Here is a 21,420-nt window from a genome sequence, read left to right as displayed (position 1 = left end):
TGAATGAAAAAGCCGAAGATAGTGAGCTTTTCCTCTGCAATGTTTTTTGATTATGAATTTTTGAATTGGAAGTAGCTGATTATATTTTATTTTTGATTGCAGATGGTCCTTTCTAAAACTCCTGAAGTATTGGCTTGTGAAATGCCGGCCATCGTTGGGTGGACCTACAGCTCACACTAGTAGTTAAGATCTTGGTTTAAGGATACCTATACAAATAATAGTAAAAATAAAATCCTGGAAGATATTACTAAATAACTATGTTAGTGGAGGTTATATATATTAATAAATTACAAAAATGGATTATAAGAAGTTCATCAGATGTGCAGTCCCATGTTATAAAGGAAGTTGGCACTGAGACATCCAGTATATGCAGCCTAAATATTGTAACATAGCACACCCCTCAGGGCACTTCTTTGTGTTAACCAGTCATATGCTCAGTCCTTCTGAAAGGTAGGTGAAGTGATGGGGTGTTCAGCTGGCTACATCAGGGTAACCCAGTCTTGGTTCTCAATGGATTGCCTTCCCTCAAGGAGCCCTCTGGTGCTAAGTACTTGCCACACTTCCATCAAAGATTGTGTGGTGAAGGACTTCTCCAATAAAATAACCAGTGTAAATCCACCAAAACACTCTCTCAGCTGCAGTGGTCTATATGCTCTGGTTCTTTTACATGCAGGGTGGACACCAAATGCAGATTGAAACATCATAAAATAGACCTCCAAGGATGTTCTTAGTTCTTCGGAGCATCCTTTGTCTCTTTCTCTCATTAAAGGGGAACAAAGCAAAATGCAAGTATTAGAGCTCAGCTAATATGCAAAATGTGATTCTCAGCCTCTTGCAATTATGGCTCCAACAACTTCCTAGGGAACTTTGGCTTTTTAGGGTTCCCTTAAAAAACAGAAAAAAAAGGGCCGGCTCCCTTGTATTAGGCACAGGGAGTACTCTGGCTAACAGCCCCCGTGACAGCTCTTCAGTATTGTCCTCCACCCTCTGCTGGCTCACAAAGGGAAAGAAAATATCCACCCTTGCAGTTCAGAAATTGAGCATCCTGTGGAACTATTCACAGCTGCTAACAAGGCTCCTTGCTCATTAGCCTTTCAGTTCTGAGCCTCACATACCAGGTTCTTTAGGTTGGCTTCATTCCCAGACTCCCAGTGACCTTCGGCTGTAGGCTTTTCCTTCCCTCTGACTGGATGCTTATGTTCTGGATTGTAAAAATGAGGAATGATGCCTGCCTCTTTTGACACACTCCCTTATTCCTCAGACTTCTTCATGAAGACTTTCTGCCTACACACTGAAGTCTATGGGGACTCTATAGTTTCTCTCTCTCTCCTCCCCCAAATGAGATTCCAGCCCTTGCAGGGCTTCAATACTGGGTTGAGGTTTAACTTGGGTACCAGTGTGAAGAGCAGAAATAGGGAAGTGAATAACCAGCATTCTATAACACAACACCCATTGTAGGAAAAAAAAATCTAAATCTTAAACAAGTTGAAAACCAGCGCACAGACCATTTATCTTTTTCCATTTTAAAAATATAAACATGTAAATAAGTACATAAGTATTGCCGTACTGGGAAAGACCAAAGGTCCATCAAGCCCAGCATCCCGTTTCCAACAGTGGCCAATCCAGGTCACAAATACCTGGCAAGATCCCAAAAATGTACAAAACATTTTATACTGCTTATCCCAGAAATAATGGATTTTCCCTAGTCCATTTAATGACGGTCTATGGACTTTTCCTTTAGGAAGCCGTCCAATCCTTTTTATAACTCCGCTAAGCTAACCGCCTTTACCACATTCTCTGGCAACGAATTCCAGAGTTTAATTACACGTTGAGTGAAGAAAATTTTTCTCAGATTTGTTTTAAATTTACTACATTGTAGCTTCATCGCATGCCCCCTAGTCCTAGTATTTTTTATTTTTGGAAAGCGTAAACAGATGCTTCACATCTGCTTGGCCGCCAACACTGAAGTGCAGCAAGCACAGACACCGCCCCAGACAGGCTGTGGCCTCAGCTGTTCCTCTGGTCCCGCCCCCATTTCCTGTATGTTGAAGGGCAGGACCACAGGAACTGCAGAAACAGAAGCGAAATCACAGCCTGTCTGAAGCGGCGTCTGCACCAGCCGCACCCCAGTGTTGGCGGCCGAGCAGGAGGTAAAACTTTTTAAACAGCACACGTCCTTCTTGCACTCAGAGTTCACAGACACAGAGGGAGGGAGGCGCTGGCCGGTGGAAACGGGAGGAGAGGGAGGGCACGGACATCGGAGGAGGGGGGGGGCGTGGAACTTGAATGGCAGTGGGGCTGTCGCGGCCTGTGGAACCCGGACGACGGGACTGGAGGGAGGGAGAGTGACGTCAGGAGATGGTTACGAACGCAGTGAGAGAGACTGGAACGTTGCAGGAGCAAATTATTACATTAGATATGTAATGCAATGTAATAACGTAACACTTCAATTCTGTCCAATACCTGCCTCTGTGGCAGAGCGATGCACAAGGACTCAGTAGCATTAGATGGAGGTCCTGGCATTTTCACATTTTCCCAGTGCTGTCACAGAGACCACATAGACCATTTATCTTTTTCCATTTTAGAAATATAAACATGCACTTTCCCAGTGTTGTCAGAGACTGATATCCCTTGCCAGTGGAATGCTGCTCAATTGGAGCAGATTGCCAAAATCCAAAAGTGCATGGTAGCAGGTGTAAAACATGCATATCCCAGTTTTGTAAAATGGAAACTTAAGAGGTTAAATTTAAAAAGTGCCAGTTTACGCTTGTCTCAAATGTGAATGATCCTTCTAAAATAAACACCAATGTTTTCATTAACAGTTTAACAACCAAGGGGGGGGGGGGGGGGCCTTGAGGGGCAAAGCACCTCCACTTTTGGCTCAAGCCCCTTTAATGCTCCTATAGTTTGTGTGCATCCCTAGGCTCCTCCAGCTGAAGATAGCCAGCATACCACTTATGGTAAGAACCTGTCTCTGCTTACAACTGCTTTGGTTCTTTGCTATGTCAGCAACCATATGTATGTAGTGATGATTTTGTTAGATCCTGCCTTGAGACATGCCACCCATCATATTTCAATGCATGCACAGTTTCTGATATTGTGTAAGGAACCAAGTAACATAAAGCAAACACACTCACCACTTAAGTTATATGAAGCACGATAGCTGTTGGGGAGGGGAAGAACAATATGCAGAGGGTACATATCTAGCAAACATAAGAAGAGATAAATGGAGAAGTGGAAGCAGGATGCAAAGGGAAGATACTGTGTAAGGTAGGGAATGAATGCTAGGGCAGATACAGAGGTAGGAACAGATGTGGGGAAAACAAGCAGAAAAGTTGTTGGATACTGGAGAAAGAGGCAAGTGAACTGATTGGAGAGGAGAAAAGAAAGGAAGTTAGGTGCATGGGAAGAGAGGCGAAAGAAGACAATGGATACTGTGCACACAAGGATAGGTAGAGTAGGGATTCAGAGTTAAGTAGAAACTAAAGCATTAGATACGAGAGGGGCAGATAGAGAATGTTTGGCTACAGGGTAGGTCAGGGAGAATGGGGACTCGAGGCTTGGATGGGGAAGAGTAAAGACTGAAGTTGGGCAGGGACTCAGCAATTGGGACAATGGTGACTAGGCAATGGGGGGGGGGGGGGGGGGTGGGGGGTGGGGGTGGTCACATAAGATTTATACATGATCCTGTTGATGATTTAAGGCATATATTGCTGGTGTAAATTGAAAACAAGGTTATTCAGGCAGGGTGTGTGTGTGTGTTTTTTTTTTTTTAAGTTTTTGAAGCGTAATACTCTTTCCATTGGGGTTGGTGGAAATAAGCTTGACTGTCTAACAACTGGAAATGGTTAGAATTGCTGCTTAATAAGGAGTCATTATACAATAGTACTTTGATTTTAAAAAAAAAAATATATATATATAGCCTTAGCACACCCCAATCCAGGTCTTTCCCACGAGCTAAAGCCATTTTTAACCTTAGCCGTAAAATGGCTTATTTTCTTTTTTTTTTTTTTGTATTAATGTCCACATGCTAATGCTACCATAAGCACATAGTTATTTTAAAAAAGCACTATGTGAGTACTTATTAAAGTACACCCATTTTGTAGGCTGTAAGAGTTCATGAGGTATCCCTGAGCTAACCAGTTAAGGTACGATAATTTAGATGCACTTAAGCTGGTTAGCACAAGAACACTCACTATTTGCTCCTGCCAATTTAGCGAAGATACATACCTGTAGCAGGTATTCTCCGAGGACAGCAGGCTCATTGTTCTCACATGTGGGTCGACGTCTGCATCAGACCAGAAACTGGCATTTTTGCAAGCAAAATATAAAAAAAATCTTGCCAGTCTTCTGGCGCACATGCAGCGCGAACCGCGAATGCACGGACCAATTTCCCGCCCATCACGTGAGCATTCCCGCTTAGTTTAATCAAAAAGCAAATAAACAAACAAACAAACAACAACTCCAAAGGGGAGGTGGGCGGGTTTGTGAGAACAATCAGCCTGCTGTCCTAGGAGAATACCTGCTAAAGGTATGTATCTTCGCTTTCTCTGAAGACAAGCAGGCTGCTTGTTCTTACATGTGGGGTATCCCTAGCCCCCAGGCTCACTCAAAACAATGAACATTGGTCAATTGGGCCTCGCAACGGCGAGGACATGACAGAGATTGACCTGAAAAGAAAAACAACTAGGTGAGAGTGCAGCCTGGAACAGAACATAAAAGGGCCTAGGAGGGTGGAGTTGGATTCTAAACTCTGAACAGATTCTGTAGCACCGACTGCCCAAACCGACTATCGCGTCGGGTATCCTGCTGAAGGCAGTAATGAGATGTGAATGTGTGGACTGAAGACCGCGTTGCAGCCTTGCAAATCTCAATGGAGGCTAAGTGAGCCACTGATGCAGACATAGCCCTCTAAAGACAGCCCAGCTTGGGCATAAGTGAAGGAAATGCAATCTGTTAGCCAATTGGAGATTGTGCATTTTCCGATGACAACTCCAATCCTGTTGGGATCAAAAGGGCTTTGTCCGCTCCACGTAAAAGGCCAATGCTCTCTTGCAGTCCAAGGTGTGCAAACTGCTTTCGCCAGGGCGGGTATGAGGACGGGGAAATAAAGTTGGCAAGACAATCGACTGGTTCAGATGGAACTCCGACACCACCTTTGGCAGGAACTTAGGGTATGTGCGGAGGACTACTCTGTTGTGATGTAAGCTGCATGCGCTACCAAGGCCTGAAGCTGACTCTACGAGCTGAAGTAACAGCCACCAAAAAAATGACCTTCCAGGTCAAGTACTTCAGATGGCAGGAATTCAGTGGCTCAAAAGGAGCTTCCATCAGCTGGGTGAGAATGATGTTGTGATCCCGTGATACTGGTGGCGGTTTGACAGGGGGGCTTTGACAAAAGCAAGCCTCTCATGAAGCGAACTAAATGCTGTCCAGAAATCGATTACCCTCTACACGGCGATAAGCACTAATCACATTAAGGTGAACTCTTACGGAGTTGGTCTTGAAACCAGACTCTAACAAGCGTAGAAGGTATTCAAGCAGGGTCTGTGTAGGACAAGAAAGAGGATCTAGGGCCTTGCTGTCACACCAGACGGCAAACCCCCTCCATTTGAAAGAGTAACACCTCTTCGTGGAATCTTTCCTGGAACCAAGCAAGATGCGGGAGACACCCTCTGAAAGACCCAAGGAGGCAAATTCTAAACTCTCAACATCTAGGCTGTGAAAGCCAGAGACTGGAGGTTGGGATGTAGAAGCGACCCCTCGTTCTCAGTGATGAGGGTTGGAAAACAGTCCAATCTCCACGGTTCTTTGGAGGACAACTCCAGAAAAGGGAACAAAATCTGATGCAGCCAGAAGGGTGCAATCAGGATCATGGCTCTGCAGTCTTGCTTGAGTTTCAGCAAAGTCTTCCCTACTAGAGGAATGGGAGGATACGCATACAAAAGGCCTGTCCCCCAATGCAGGAGAAAGGCATCTGACACTAGTCTGTTGTGGGCCTGAAGCCTGAGGGACTTTGTGATTGATCTGAGTGGCAAAAAGATCCACAGAGGGGGTGCCCCACACTCAGAAGATTTTGCGGACTACGCCCATATTTAGTGACCACTCGTGATGTTGCATTATCTTCCTCAACCTGTCATCCAGACTGTTGTTTACACCTATCAGAGAAGTGGCTTGAAGGAACATGCCATGATGGCGAGTCCAAAGCCACATCTGGACGGCTTCCTGACACACAGAGCTTCCTGGTGTAATACATGGCAACCTGTCTGTCTGAATTAAAATGATTTGGTTGGACAGCCAATCTCTGAAAGCTTTTAGAGCGTTCCAGATCACTCTTAATTCCAGGAGGTTGATCTGCAGACCTCTTTCTGGAAAGGACCAGGCTCCCTGAGTGTGGAGCCCATCTACATGAGCTCCACACCCCAGGAGAAATGCATCCGTTGTCAGCACTTTTCATGGCTGAGGAACTTGGAATGGTCAAATCGGATCGAATCATCCATCAGTGGAGAGAATTCCAAAAGCCGGTGGACAGTTAGATGACATCCTCTAGATCCCCCGTAGCTTAAAACCACTGAAAAGCTAGGGTCCATTGAGCTGATCTCATATGTAGACGTGCCATGGGCATGACATGAACTGTGGAGGCCATGTGCCCCAGAAGTCTCAACATCTGCTGAGCCGTGACCTGGTGAGACGCTCAAACTCTGGACACCAGGGACAGAAGATTATCCACCCTTGTCTCGAGAAAATAAGCTCGAGCTGTCTGAGTGTTCAACAGGGCTTCAATGAATTCCAATGCTTGGACTGGGGTGAGATGGGACTTGGGATAATTTATGACAAACCTTCAGTAGCTCTAGCACCCGAATAGTCATTCGCATGGACTCCATAGTATCCTTCTTCGAGGTGCTCTTCACCAGCCAATCGTCAAGATAAGGAAACACATGCACTCCCAGTCTGCGTAGCGACGCTGTGACTACAGCTAGGCATTTGGTAAACACTCTGGGTGCAGATGCCAGGTCAAAAGGCTGTGTTTCCAGCCGAAATTGAAGATACTTCCTGTGAGCTGGAAGTATCGAGATGTGTGTGTAAGCATCCTTTTAAGTCCAGAGAGCATAGCCAATCGTTTTCCTGAACCATGGGAAGAAGAGTGCCTAGGGAAACCATCCTGAACTTTTCTCGGACAAGAAATTTGTTCAGGGCCCGTAGGTCTAGGATGGGACACATCCCACCTGTTTTCTTTGCATAAGGAAGTACCTGGAATAGAATCCCAGCCCTTCTTCACCTGGTGGAACAGGTTCCGCCGCTTGGGCCTTCATAAGGGCAGAGAGTTCCTCTGCAAGTACCTGTTTGTGCTGGGAACTGTAAGAATGAGCTCCCAGTGGACAATTTGGAGGGTTGGATTCCAGATTGAGGGTGTATCCTGACCGGACTATTTGAAGAACCCACCGGTCGGAGGTTATGAGAGGCCACCTTTGGTGAAAAAATATCAACCTCCCCCTGACTGGCAAGTTGTCTGGCACGGACACTTTTACTGAGGCTATGCTGAACTGGAGCCAGTCAAAAGCCTGTCCCTTCCTTTTGCTGGGGAGCCGCAGAGGCTTTAGGTGCACGCTGTTGACGAGAACGAGCGCGCTGGGACTGAGCCTGGACAGGATGCCCGAGAAGCAGGAGTGTACCTACGCCTAGCATAGGAATAGGGAGCACTCCTCTTCCCTCCAAAAAAACCTCCTAGATGAGGATGTAGTAGCAGAAGATGCCCGGCGGGAGAGAGAATCCATAGCATCATTGTGCTTCTTGAGCTGGTCAACCAGATCCTCTACTTTCTCACCAAAAAGGTTATCCCCCCGGCAAGGAACATCTATCATCCGCTGCTAGACCAAACGATCCAGGTCAGAGACACACAGCCATGAGAGTCTGCGCATTACTATACCTTGGGCAGCGATCCTGGATGTTACGTCAAAAGTGTCGAACGTACCCCTGGCCAGGAATTTTCTACATGCCTTCTGCTGCCTGACTACTTGGCGAAAAGGCTCAGATTGCTCCGGAGGGAGTGCATCAACCAAGCTAGACAGTTGCCTCACCGAGTTCCGCAAGTGAATGCTCGTGAAGAGCTCGTATGTTTGAATCTTGGCAGCGAGCATAGTGGCCTGATACGCCTTTCTCCCAAAAGAGGCCGAGGCACAGTCCCTAGTACTCTTGGCTCTTTTGAGAGTGGAGTCCACCACCATGGAATTGTGAGGTAGCTGAGACTTCATCAATCCAGACTCTCCGTGGATCCAATATTGGGAATCAGTTCTTTTCGGGATCATGGGATTACACAGAGGGAACAACCAGTTTCGCATAAGGACTTCCTTCACTACATTATGCAAAGGAGCCGTTGTAGCCTCTCTAAGTGGAGAAGAATAATCCAGGACCTCAAGCATCTCAGCCCTGGGCTCATCCTCAACCTCTATAGGGAAGGGAATAGCCGCAGCCATTTCCCGGACAAAGGAGGCAAAGGATAGACTCTCCAGTGGAGAAAGTCTCCTTTCTGGTGGAGGGGAAGGTTCAGAAGAAATCCCATAGGACTCATCAAAAGAAAAGTACCTGGGATCCTCCTCTTCCTCCCACGAACGCTCATCGTCAGTATCGGACAAGACATCTCTCAGAGCAGTCCGAAACTGAGCCTGCCTCGATGTCGAGGAACGGCGTCCTTGATGGCGGTGCCAAGAAGTCGATGCCCGCCTGGACTTCAGTGAAGCTTCCTCCACCGACGTCGAAGGGGAGTCAACCTGGATGGCAGCTGAGACCGATGCCGCAGGCGGCACTGAGGTTGGGGACTTCACCACAGGTGAAGGGCAAGATGGTACAGAAGTCACAAGCACCCCCGACACCGAAGCAGACTGGCGCAGTAGCCCTTCCAGAAGCAGGGCCCTGATGCGCTCATTGAGAGCCGCTGTTGGACAAGGCTGCAGGGTCGGTAAAGGAGCCAGTGGCAGAATCTGTCGAGGCTTGGGAGCAGGTACTGGGCTGCTAGACTGACACATCGGCACCTCTTGAATAGAGGGAGAGCGATCCTCTCGGCGCCGACGCTTCTTGGGGGCCGAATCTCTCGACGCCCCGACACCGTGTGTCGAATGATGATGGTGCTTCTTCGTCTTCGCTTGACGCCCGTCATCGAGACTACTCGGTACTGATGAGGAAGACGTGGAATCCTCACGTCTCCTTGGGGCCTGGTCCAATGAAGGTAAGTCCCGGGGGGCCTACATAACAGGAGGCCTCGAGACAGGTGGAGACCCACTCAATGCCTCACTGCTCCCAGCACGAGTTGGTCGTTCCGCAGCAGTTACCTTTGCTCCCGACGTCAATACGTTCCTCGATGTCAACACCGTCGACCTCGGTACCCATGTCAAAGGACCAGACAGAGCCCCAAAAAGCTTCTCTCATTGGGCCTCTCGAGACACTTGAGTCAAGCAGCTGGGCTATGGTCAGGTCCAAGGCACTGGATATTGGTACCCAAGATGGTCCGGTTGCACCGAGTACAACGTTAGAAGCCGCTGGGTGTCTTTGATGACATGGAAGGAAAAACAGCTTCGGTGAAATCAAAAGATGCGATTGTGCCTGTTAAAAGAAAAAAGGGCACGAAAAGAAGGGAACAACCCAGATGCATCAAAAAAGAAAATAAACTTTAAAAGGGCAAAAAAAAAAAAAAAAAAAGAGAGAAAACTACAGGAAGCTTTTTTTTTAAATCAGTAAATTGTATTAAAAAAAAGAAAAGAAATAAGGCAAAACACTCAAAACGAAAGACTCTTTCCCGGGCCTGAGAGGAGCGGGGAAAAAAACTTGACCACACCTCAATGCGGAGAAAAAATAACTGAGCGGGAATGCTCACGCGACGGGCGGGAAATTGGTTCGCGCTGCACGTGCGCCAGAAGACTCTGGCAAGATTTTCTTCAATATTTTGCTTGCAGAAATGCCAGTTCCCGGCTGATGCGGACGTCGACCCACATGTGAGAACAAGTAGCCTGCTTGTCCTCAAACATATTTTTTTAGCACACAGTTGGCAAGCGTACATCCTACAATACTCCACTTTTAGTTACACATTCACATGATTGTTGCATACTGGAGATTTTAAGCATTTGGCATAGACTGTAATAAAACAGACAAACCGAGGTTTTTTTAAAAAAACTATGATGGAGAATTAGTAAAATAAAAGCCTTACAAAAAGGGCAAGTAAGTAATTCTGAAGTCTTTCTCCATTTAAATAATTGCTAAAACATAAGCTGAAGTAATTGGATGCATTTAAGAACTTTTTGAATCCACTGTTACAAAGTAACAGCAGTTTTTTTGGAGAATCTTTGCCATCTTTTTTTGATACTTCATAGCGGAAGAACAGATAGGCCTGTGGGAAGACCTAATGAGTTTTGACTGCACATCATAACAGTCATATCCATTTTCTATAAGTATTAGGAGCATTTGATGAAATGGCTCTGCTCCTGATGTTGAGGGATTATGGTAGGTACATCTCATCATTTCCAAAGCTGGACAGCAATAGCTCGATGTGAAAACACCCTTACAGACTTTAAATTCAATACCAAATACTTAAATTGCTTTCATGTCAAAGTTGACACTAAGCACAGAAGGGTCTGACTTATCAGGGAATTCTGTGCAGAGTGTGAAAATTCTGCAGACAGTATTTTAAAAGTGAGCCAAATCTAAAAATAAACCTGTGGATATTTTATATGGATTGAAAATTTTGTTTAGTTCAGATGTGTAGTTTGGTGGTTTGAAAAACAGTTGGTCTGACTGCATCCTGTTAGATGGAAACATTATTATATATGGATTAAAACAGGAGAATGAATTATGTGCTTTGAGCAATTAAGTTAAAATGCAATAAAGAAAAATACTAAAAAAATGCAGAATTTGTAATGTTTTTGTGTAGTTTCCTTCTAAGAGCACAGAAAGTGAATAAATCTGATTTCCATCCAGTTTTCCCCTATTCCATGACATGACCCCTTTCATTCTTTCCTCATCAAGCTCAAAACTTTGTTTTCTTCTCCCCCTTCATTCCTGGGCTTAACACTTGTCATAGAAATGAGACTTCTGCTCTGAATGTTCCCCACCCAGGCTCGAACATCTCTGTACTTTCTCCTCTCAGCCCCTCTGACCTAGCACCCTCTGCACACACTCATCTCAGGGGTCTGACCACTCCAGTACTTACTCCCTTTATTTCTAAGCCCCTCCTGCTCCTATTGATGTCTGCCACCTTGTATTCTTTTCTCCTCCACCTCCCCTTCTTCTCTTATCCCTAGCCGCTTGAAGATATAACCCCGCCACTAAGTGTTCTCTACCTATCTGCTTTTGGTTAGCCACAGATACAACCTACATCCGATCCAACCAATGGCAACTGCCTTCTTTTAGGTCATGCAGGCCCAAAAGTGAAATGTCTACCTTCCCATGTCTCCTATTACTGGCATGTGCCTCCTTTCATGTAACTAGAATCAACATTAACTTCTTAGTTCCAGGTCACTTCAGGGCCAGCAGCATCACTGTAATCTTAAGCAGATGATGTTTAATTTTTTTTCCTCACGAACCTCTCCACTGCCAAATTTTGTTCTGTGTAATAGCACACAGTACCCTCAGATTAAGGCTTTAAAAATCTCCCCACATCTCCATTTTCATAGATGTATAGGCATAGGAGATGTATGTGACTATATTATATAACTTTAAGTCATTGTTCAATACCCAAACAAATAATCCTTTATGGTAACCAAGTATACAGATAGAGCACCTTAACCCTGTGGCTTTTTCCACTCATCACTGTAGAGAAAACACTGTCTGCTTACTTAAACAGGTGGAGTAGTATAGCAGCTTAGTGGGTTAGAGAACTTGGCGAATAAATCTCACTGCTGCTCCCTGTGGTCTTCAGCGAGTCACTTAAACCTTCATTACCTCAGGAACAAACTTAGATCATAAACCCTTTGGGGGGATAGAGAAATATACAGCTTACCTGAATGTAACTCACAATGAAGATACTACTGAAAAAGTATGAGATAAATCCAAATGCATATCTAAAAATGAGCAATTCTAGTATTTACCAAGAGAACTTTAGGACAGAAAACTCTGGAGATAATGATACAGCAAGCCTTGCCACAAAAATGTATGTGAAGAGCACCACAGGACTCAACCGATCAGCTCCACTAAAATAAATTGACAAGGTCTTGCAGTATGCATGTATGTCTACACAAAACCAAATGTATAGTTGTCACAAAAGCTTTTTTTTTTTTAGCCACCCAAAGTTAGACATGTTCTCCATCCTGGCACACAGACATCAACCACCATATATGGGATTAACGTTCTTGCTTACCCCTGGAGAAGTATTGCATTGAGGGTGCACACCAGGAAACACAAACACCAAAGATCAAGACAGGAAAAATAAAGGCCAATACATACATTATCCACAAAGACATTTCTTTTTCATGTCTCTCCTTCATATTTAATAAGATTTTTAATTAATGAAAAAGAAAATTAGACTGAACAGAGCATATGATTTTCTTTTTGCTAGTAGATTTATTACCTAGAAAAGTAAGCAATATTTAATCAACCATGCGTAACACCTCATTTACTAAATTTTCACTTATTACCTTTATAATAAATTTGAAGACCACCCTCTAAAAAGGTTTATCATATTTGCTCATTAGTAAAAAATAAGTGATATTTAGCTTAATAGCCAAAGCTTGTTTTTGTTAACAATAAAACACTGTAAAACATTTAAAAAATGAAAAATGAGGCTTAGTTTCCCATTGTACATCTTAAAATGTTTACAAGCTGTGAATTAAGCATACCAAACTATGCTTTTTTTCAGTTTTTATTGCTACTGAGTACATCTCCATCTTCTGGAAAAAGTTGTGTCCATTTTCTTATTTGTAAACCATAACTTGTGCATTTAGTTCAAAAGTAATTTTTCACCTAGGCTGGGAAGACAGCCTTCAAATAGAAGATTAAGAGTTGATAGCTGTAGAACAATGGAAAAGAGATTCATAAAAAAATACTGTATGAAATCAAATGTTATTCAGTGTTACCTATTTTATTCATGATTTTTGCTTATTATTTACCACTATCCCAGATTCTCATAAAAGCAGCAAAACTGCCACAATGTAGTGGTCCATGCCACAGCTGTGTTGTCTCAAATTCAACCACAGGCAAGATACCATGCCCAACTGTATTTACGGAGCCAAAGAAGGGCACAATTATAGTACCCAAGATAGTAAGCACAGAATTCCTTATTTCCTAAGCAAATTAAACTAAGTTCTAGAAAAGAACAACAACATTTCAAACAGGCTTTTTGGACTTCCTGTCACTTTACATGTCTAAATAGCTTTTTTGAGGGTGGTGTTATAAACTTGTCCAACCCTCAAAGCAAGTACAGTGTCCCAGTACAACACAATGGAAGTGCTGGAACTACAGAAGGTAGTATAAATCAGGGTCAAAACAATTTAGGCAGTTCCAATGTGATACAATGCTCACTTTCACAGTATCCCCCCCCCCCCCCCACAAACCAAATGTATTAGAAACTTGCATACAATGAATATGAAAGATTATTTTGCATATGCCTCAGTTAACCCAAATCCTGATTGGTGTACCAACGCTTAGAAACAATAATTACCTACACATTTACAAATAGTACAATTGTATCAAGCAATAGGGCAGCTGAGGGCTGACCTGATTGCTCAGTGCAGTTGCTGCCATGTGGGAGAGTTGGGTTTGATTCCTGAACCTAGCTTCTGCATAGGCTGGTTGAGAATAGTTATTCTGCAGAGCAATGTTCAGAGCCCCTGAGAAAGGAAGTCAAACCCATGAATGACAATGCATAATGATAGACTCGGTATACAGGCATTGGGTTCTAGAGACAGCTGCAGTATGTGGCATCTGCCAATATAATTGTCAGGCAAGGCTGTACTGGAGGGAAAAATGTCTAAAAATGAGAGAAATAATCTGATATGTACAAATGTACGTACATGATCCTGCCACCAGGTACCAGTTGCATTTGAGGATGGTAGCACAAATAAACAGCACTGCAGCATTACTTAATAATCCTTTTCCTGCATGTTGTTTCTGGAAAATACACTTATAACAGGGAGGAAAATAAATTTATGTCTGGCAAAGGGAAAATAAATCTTTTCATCTGTTTTTCATGAAAATGTCTAGATGCCAGGGTTCAAGGTAAAATCCAGTATGGAATTATACACTTTACTAACTGGGGACATTCAAAATCACAAATAAAGAAAGGACACAAGGTTTTAATAAGGGCAAACAAAATGTTGCTTTCAGCAGTATAGATTTCACATTACAGTACACCAATTTTGACAGCATTCTCTTTTGTCTATTTTTGGTACATAAGATGGAATCTCTATATAACTTCACCAGGCTCCATTAACTAAGAAGTAAAAAAAAAAGTAGTTTACATTTTATTTAAAAAAATTTGTAAAGACACAGCAAAACTAATTTTAGTAGTGCTACCTATACACAACCATCTGCTTAAGAAACTTATGAGGAGAGCATCCTTTACAGGAAATCTTACAACTCCAGAGTTGAGGAATCTGAGTGTTTTTTTTTTACTACATGAAAAAAATTACACATGGCATTCTCATTTATATTCTGTAATGTATAAAGTCACAAACATACCTAATCAAATAAATAATAAAAAATGAATTTGAATGTGTGAGTTTAGTAATCTAAAACCACTACACAGTATAATGGCAACTTTCACGCAAACATTATTTACATGGTAATACCCAATCTGGGTACACTGCTACAAAACTCATAAAATAGGAGAGTAAACTTGAAATGTTTTCTTTTAAAGTACAGTTTAGCAGCTTGACTAATGCTGTTTTCTTCTGTGAATCTGTAATTTTTTTTTTAATCTGTCTCTTCATCCAGTTCATAACTGTCTCTTTTGTCATAAATATCTTTTACCAAAAGAACTCGTACAAGCATATTTTCCAAAGTGTTCCGGTCCAGTGAAGTAGAGTTGTACCACACCAAACTGTCAGCAGAGTTCAAACATTCTGGTTGCAAATAGAACACATCCATTCTCTGATTAAGATTCTGTGGGCTAGGAAAAAAATGTTATTATTGTATTAATTTCTACTGCAAGCCTTCCAAAGTTATGTAAAATGAAGACTTATGGTAGCAGGCATCATGAATTTTAACACATAATTGCAAACACTTTCTTCCGTGTTTATGAACAGTATTATTTAACACATACAGTACTTCCCATTATTAGCTGCCATATAACCTCAAATATAATAGATCTACCGGAAAGGTGTTCCTCTCTTCAAAATACCTTATATGCAGTTGTGGGCCAAACAGTTCAACTTTATTAGCCAAAGCACTTTGTTCTAAAATGTTCTAGGCTTAATCAAGGTTTTCTTTTGCATACTTTAGACAATGACTTCCATGATGAGATAGCAAGTCTTTTGTAGTGATCTGTTTTTAAAATCTAACTGGTTTTCAGGTAATTAAATCAGTTTTCCTTGGTCTCCAGATCTTACTTTGACTTTAACAGTTCCATGCAACTTCCATTTCTTAAATATGTTTCATAGAGTTAAAATTGCTAGCTAGATAGGTTTAAAAAATGTTTATAGCTTTCCCCTGGTATTTAACTGAATTATTTTTATTTTCAAATGCTCCAAACAGCTGCTTAGAGAAAGTGGAGAGAGGTTTAAAAGGGTTTATAGTATTTGCTCAACAATAGAATTGTGCTCTCCTAATTGACGACCTAACGATTAAGCTTTTTGGAATTTAACAACTACTAAATTTAAAAAATGTAGTAATAAATCAACTGGAGATGTGTCCAAAACTTTACAACTGTCATTCATTTTTTAAAACGATTTTCCCTCTGTTAAAATCAACAAATAGAGATTTTGAATTAAAATGTGTAGAGATGCCCGTGAGCCCATGCTGAGTTAGACAAAGGCCTTTCGAGCCAAGCACACTATCTCTGACAATGACCAGTCTGTGTCATAAGTACCCAGTAGATTCCAAAAAGCACATTAAGAGGTGACTGTAAAATAGTTGTTTATTTAAAAAAAAAAAAACCTAAAAAAAAAGGGCAATTTGTGGTGTAAACCAGTATCCATGCATGTTGTGATTTTTCAAATAAATGCTAGCTCAACCTGTATGACAGTGGCATACAGAGATTTAAGAATGTGTGTTCAGCATGGTTTGGGCAGAGCTTCAAAGTGGCATGTATATTCTGTATTTTTCAATGGCATAACATACATATTAAAAAACATTCTCCATCAGCATTTTCATCTGCTTCGATTCATAGGTGTGGGCTGACTTCTCATCTGGGCCTGTGCTTAGGACAAGAGCTTGGGGGGGGGGGGGGGGGAAGAACGAGACTGTGCTTACCTCACAGGTGCAGACTGCTACATCAAAATGCCAAAAAAAGTTGAGTTTTGAGGCACTCCTTAACCTCAATTGGCTCAAATTGTAAAACAGAGCTTCACAATTAGTAATTAGTTCTTACCTGCTAATTTTCCTTCCTTGAGTTCCTCCAGATCAGTCCAGATGCTTGTGTTTGTGCTGGCCTGCCAGCAGATGGGAGATTTACTGAGCTGAGATGTAATCACTTAAGTACCATATACAACCCCTGGCCAGACAATATAAAACAGAAGAGCAAAGACCATTAAAAGGAAAAAAAAAACTCCTAGGAACTAATGAACCACTACGAAGGATACAGTCTAAAGATCCAACGGGAATAATGAACTAGTCAAAATCTTCACACTTCAGGAGATAGAAAACAAACTGATGCTAAGACCTTCTGGATAGGTTCTGGACCAGTTCGGAGACACTCAAAGAAAATTGGCAGGTAAAAAACTAATCTATCCTTTATTCTCCAACCAGACCAGTCCAGATGCTTTGGATGTTCCACAGCAGAACTTGCTGAGGGTGCGACACTTAAAACCCCTACCACTAACACTTTTGCCCAAGGGCCACAACATGGAGTTTGAACATCCAGTCTGTAAAAGAATGCATAGATTTCCAGGTTGCCACTTTGTAATTTAATGAGAAAGATCTAAGGACTGCTCTGCGAAGAAGTAGATTGACCCTTGTAGAATAAACGTTCCAAACTTCTGGAAGTGGATGACAACAAATATATGCAGAAGCAATAGCTTGTTTAACCCATCAAGTGATTGCTACTTTTGATGCTGCTTCCCTTTACAAGTATCACCGGAAAGAATAAAGAGCTTATCTGATTTCCTTATTGCCTCCATACTCTTCAGTATTTCAACATTTGTCCCTCATCCAAAGTATGCAAGGTAACTGCGTTACATTTAAGATTTTTTTATTTTATTTTTTGTACATTTGTACCCCGCGCTTTCCCACTCATGGCAGGCTCTATGCGGCGGGCAATGGAGGGTTAAGTGACTTGCCCAGAGTCACAAGGAGCTGTCTGTGCTTGGAATCGAACTCAGTTCCTCAGGACCAAAGTCCACCACCCTAACCACTAGGCCACTCCTCCACATTGGGCAGAAAGGATGAAGTTGGTCTAGGCACAACCTTTTCTTGCTAAACACAAAAAGATGTTCTCTATAGGACAAATCTCAGCCCAACAAACAGCTACAAGAAAAACATGATATCAACCTTAACACAGTTTAAGTTTGTTGAATCCAGAGGTTCAAAAGGAGGCTGAACCAAGGTAGAAATAACCAAGTTTAAATCCTAGGGGAATCAATGGATGATGTGGCAGACTGATAAGTTTAATCCTGTGGAAAAAACCGTAACATTCTGGATGTGAAGCCAAAATCTTTCCCTTCACTGTTGAGGCAGTCCTTTTTCTAGAAGTAACAAGGTAGCTATCTCCTTACTCGAATAGCCTTTCTTGTTTAACTTCACCCTCTTAAGAGTCAAGCTGAAAGACATAGTAACATAGTAGTAACATAGTAAATGACGGCAGAAAAAAGACCTGCATGGTCCATCAGTCTGCCCAACAAGATAACTCATATGTGCTACTTTTTGTGTATACCTTACCTGATTTGTACCTGTCCTTTCAGGGCACAGACCGTGTAAGTCTGCCTAGCACTATCCCCGCCTCCCAACCACCAGCCCGCCTCCCACCACCGGCTCTGAAACAGGACCGTGTAAGTCTGCCCAGCACCTATCCCCGCCTCCCGCCACCGGCTCTACCACCCAATCTCGCTAAGCTACTTAGGATCCATTCCTTCTGAACAGGATTTCCTTTATGTTTATCCCACGCGTGTTGAATTCTGTTACCGTTTTCATTTCCACCACCTCCCGCGGGAGGGCATTCCAAGCATCCACTACTCTCCTCCATGAAAAAATACTTCCTGACATTTTTCTTGAGTCTGCCCCCCTTCAATCTCATTTCATGTCCTCTCTTGTTCTACCACCTTCGCACCTCCGGAAAAGGTTCGTTTGCGGATTAATACTTTTCAATATCTTGAATGTCTGTATCATATCACCCCTGTTTCTCCTTTCTATGTTACTATGTATTACCATTGATTTCATTCTCCTGGATCCAAGAATTCCTGCTGAGGTAATCCACCTGGATATTTTGGGTCCTGGTCACATGTGCCATTGAGATATCCTCCAAATTCTCCTCTGCCCATCCATCAATATCTAAATCTATTCTGCCACTTGCAGACTTTTTGGTCCTCCTTGTTTGCTGACATAGGCTACTGCTGTCACATTGTCAAAGAATTCTTACAGCTTTGTTTCTAAAGTAGCTGATGAACTCCAGCAGAGCTAAGTGGATCATATGTACTTCCAGACGGTTGGTTGATCACAGCTTACACCGAGGCCCATCAACCTTGTGCCCATTTGTCAAGACAACCAGGCCTTTAATGGAAGAAGTAAATGACACTGGCTGCACATACTATAGCAGGGCACGTTTACCCACTCCTACCCTAGCTAAGATAGTATTCAAGCACCTTTCTGACCTCATTTGCAACTTCCTGCAATATTTCACAGTCCACACGTGTTTTAATAACCTTGAATAATTTTGTATCATCTGCAAATTTGATCACCTAACTCGTCATTCTGATTTCCATATCATTTATAAATATGTTAAACAGTACCAGTCCCAGTACAGATTCCTGCGGCACCTCCACTGTTCACCCTCTTCCATTGAGAGAAATGACCATTTAACCCTACCCTCTGTTTTCTGTCCAATAACCGATACCTAATCCACACCAGAAACTTGACTCCTATCCTATTTTCTCAGGAGTCTCTCATGAGGAGCTTTATCAAAACCTTTCTGAAAATCTAGAGAGTGTCAAACTTTGTCCCCAAATATTCAAATATTTGAGACGGGGTAAGGTTGATCTTGGAGGAATTTATAATCCATCCTAACTCTTGTCAGAAGTACACTACTTGCTGTGTAACTGTTTCACTTTCTTAAAACGACCAATTATTAGTTAGTTGTCAGAATAAGGGTAGACCAAATTTCTCTCTGTATAAGGCAGCTGCCGCCACCACTGTCTGCTTTGTAAACGTACATGGTGCAGGGGCCAGTCCAGAAGATAAGATCACAAACCTCAGGTAACTCTGGTGGCAGAAGCAAATAGGAATCATTCCTCCTCCAACCTCATCGCTGGACCCCAAAGCTTGTAAGTTAGACCTGGGAGGCCAATTTTGGTCGGATGGGTAGGAGAGGGGAGGCTTTCTGGCATGTGTGACAGTTTAAATTGAATAAATGACCATTCTGAAGGAGGAAAAGACCTCAGAAACCATCAAAGCTAGACTCTGAAGGTCTATGCTGAAACGGTTCCAATATCATCATTCACAGGTCATTAAAAATCTCCTTTAAATTATTTGTGTGAAAATTAACATTTAAGTGCTCATACTAATTTTAATTTTTTTTGTACTTTTCACTCCAAAGCACCAAATATTTAATGTTTATTTATTTATTGCAATTATACTCCACATTTCCCCACCTGTTGGTAGTTTCAATGTGCTACAGGTAGAATTAAAAGAACACAGGTTACATATTTGGTATGATCAGAAAATATCGGTCAGAGTAGTCCATGTAATATCAGTTCAGTGAATGGATAAGGAGTGGTGGTCTGTTTTGCTGTTAGGCTAAGTGTTGTCATCTTAGGAGGAGTGTTTTGAAGAGGTGTGCTTCAGGGCTTTTTCTGAATTGTAGGTAGTAGTTTATGGATTTTAGTTTTTTCGGTAAGGAGTTCCAGATCTTGGTGCAGGACATAAGAGAACTTGTTGTGTATGTGGTTTTTGTATTTTACACCTTGACATTTGGGGAAGTGAAGGATTAGATAGGATCTCGTGCTCTTGGTTGTATTGCATAGTGGTAGGGTTTATAGGTCACACATGTAGACTGGGGTGAGGCCTAACATTATTTTGTAGGCCAAGGTACAGATCTTGAATGATATACGTGATTTAATGGGTAGCCAGTGTAGGTTTTGGAGCAGAGGTCTTGTGCTTTCGAATTGATTTTTGTCATAGGATAAGTCTTGCTGCCATATTTTGTGCAGTTTGTAGCTTTTTTTTAAAGGTCTGTTTCTTACATCCTGCATAGAGTCTGCTATATTAGCCTGCATGAGCAACGACCATGGTTTGGACGAGGGAGTAAAAAGACATCTCATGGAAAATAGTTTTTTTTTTATACATTTGAGTTTCCACATTGTCTGAAACATTTTCTTTGGAGTGTTTGTAACCTGTTTGTTGAAGGATAGTATGAGATCTATGGTGGTTCCTAGGATCTTCAGGTTGTCTGCTATGAGAATAGTTGTTCCCATAGCATCGAAGGATATAATGTGATCAGTACTGTATGGTGATGTGAGTATCAAGCAATGAGTTTTTCCTATTTAGATTGAAAGTTGCTGCCCAGAGTTCCATGAGATTTATGCTGTCTGTGATTTTGGAAGTAATTTTGGATATATCTTTTTTGAAAGGGATGAAGATGGAAAACATCATCTGTACATATTAAGGGAGTTGAAACCTTGATTGGAAAGGGATCTTGCAAAGGGGGACCCATCATTAGGTTGATTAACAGTGGAGAGACGAATGGTGGGCCCTGGGGTATTCCAAATTCCAGGGATTGGAGATCGTGGAGTTCAGTTTCACTTGGTAGGATCGGGTGATCAGGAATCCACGGAACCAATTCAAGTACTTTCCCCTCCTATTCCTACTTGTTGAGTATTCTTTGTAGGATGGTGTAATCGACCATGTTGATGCACTACACGTGTCGAATTATAGTAAGAGTATATTATTCCCGGTTGCAATTTCATGTTTGAATTTTGCTACGCGTGATAGTACAGTTTCTGTGCGTGGTGGGTCCTGAAGCTTGATTGGGATTCATGTAGATTAGAAAACTTGTTGAGATACTCGGTTAGCTGCTTGGTTATGATGCCTTCCATTATTTTAGTCGTTTGAGGTACGGAAGCTACTGGTCTG

The 21,420-nt window shown here is 42.4% G+C and overlaps 1 protein-coding gene across 1 annotated transcript in view; it reads right to left on the bottom strand.

Annotated features, from left to right (window-relative positions):
- Window positions 1-12,522: 12,522 nt before the first annotated feature.
- Window positions 12,523-21,420, bottom strand: part of ZMYM2 (zinc finger MYM-type containing 2) — a 552,630-nt gene continuing 543,732 nt past the window's right edge. The window contains exon 26 of the mRNA XM_030202393.1: window positions 12,523-15,091. Within this exon, the coding sequence (XP_030058253.1) occupies window positions 14,896-15,091 (196 nt within the window). The 3' untranslated portion in view covers window positions 12,523-14,895. The remainder of the gene's footprint in view (window positions 15,092-21,420) is intronic.

The sequence above is a fragment of the Microcaecilia unicolor genome, chromosome 4 (genome assembly GCF_901765095.1).
Source record: "Microcaecilia unicolor chromosome 4, aMicUni1.1, whole genome shotgun sequence".
NCBI lineage: Eukaryota > Metazoa > Chordata > Amphibia > Gymnophiona > Siphonopidae > Microcaecilia > Microcaecilia unicolor.
Note: the sequence above shows the minus strand (reverse complement) of the source record. Positions and strands in the feature narration are given on the sequence as shown.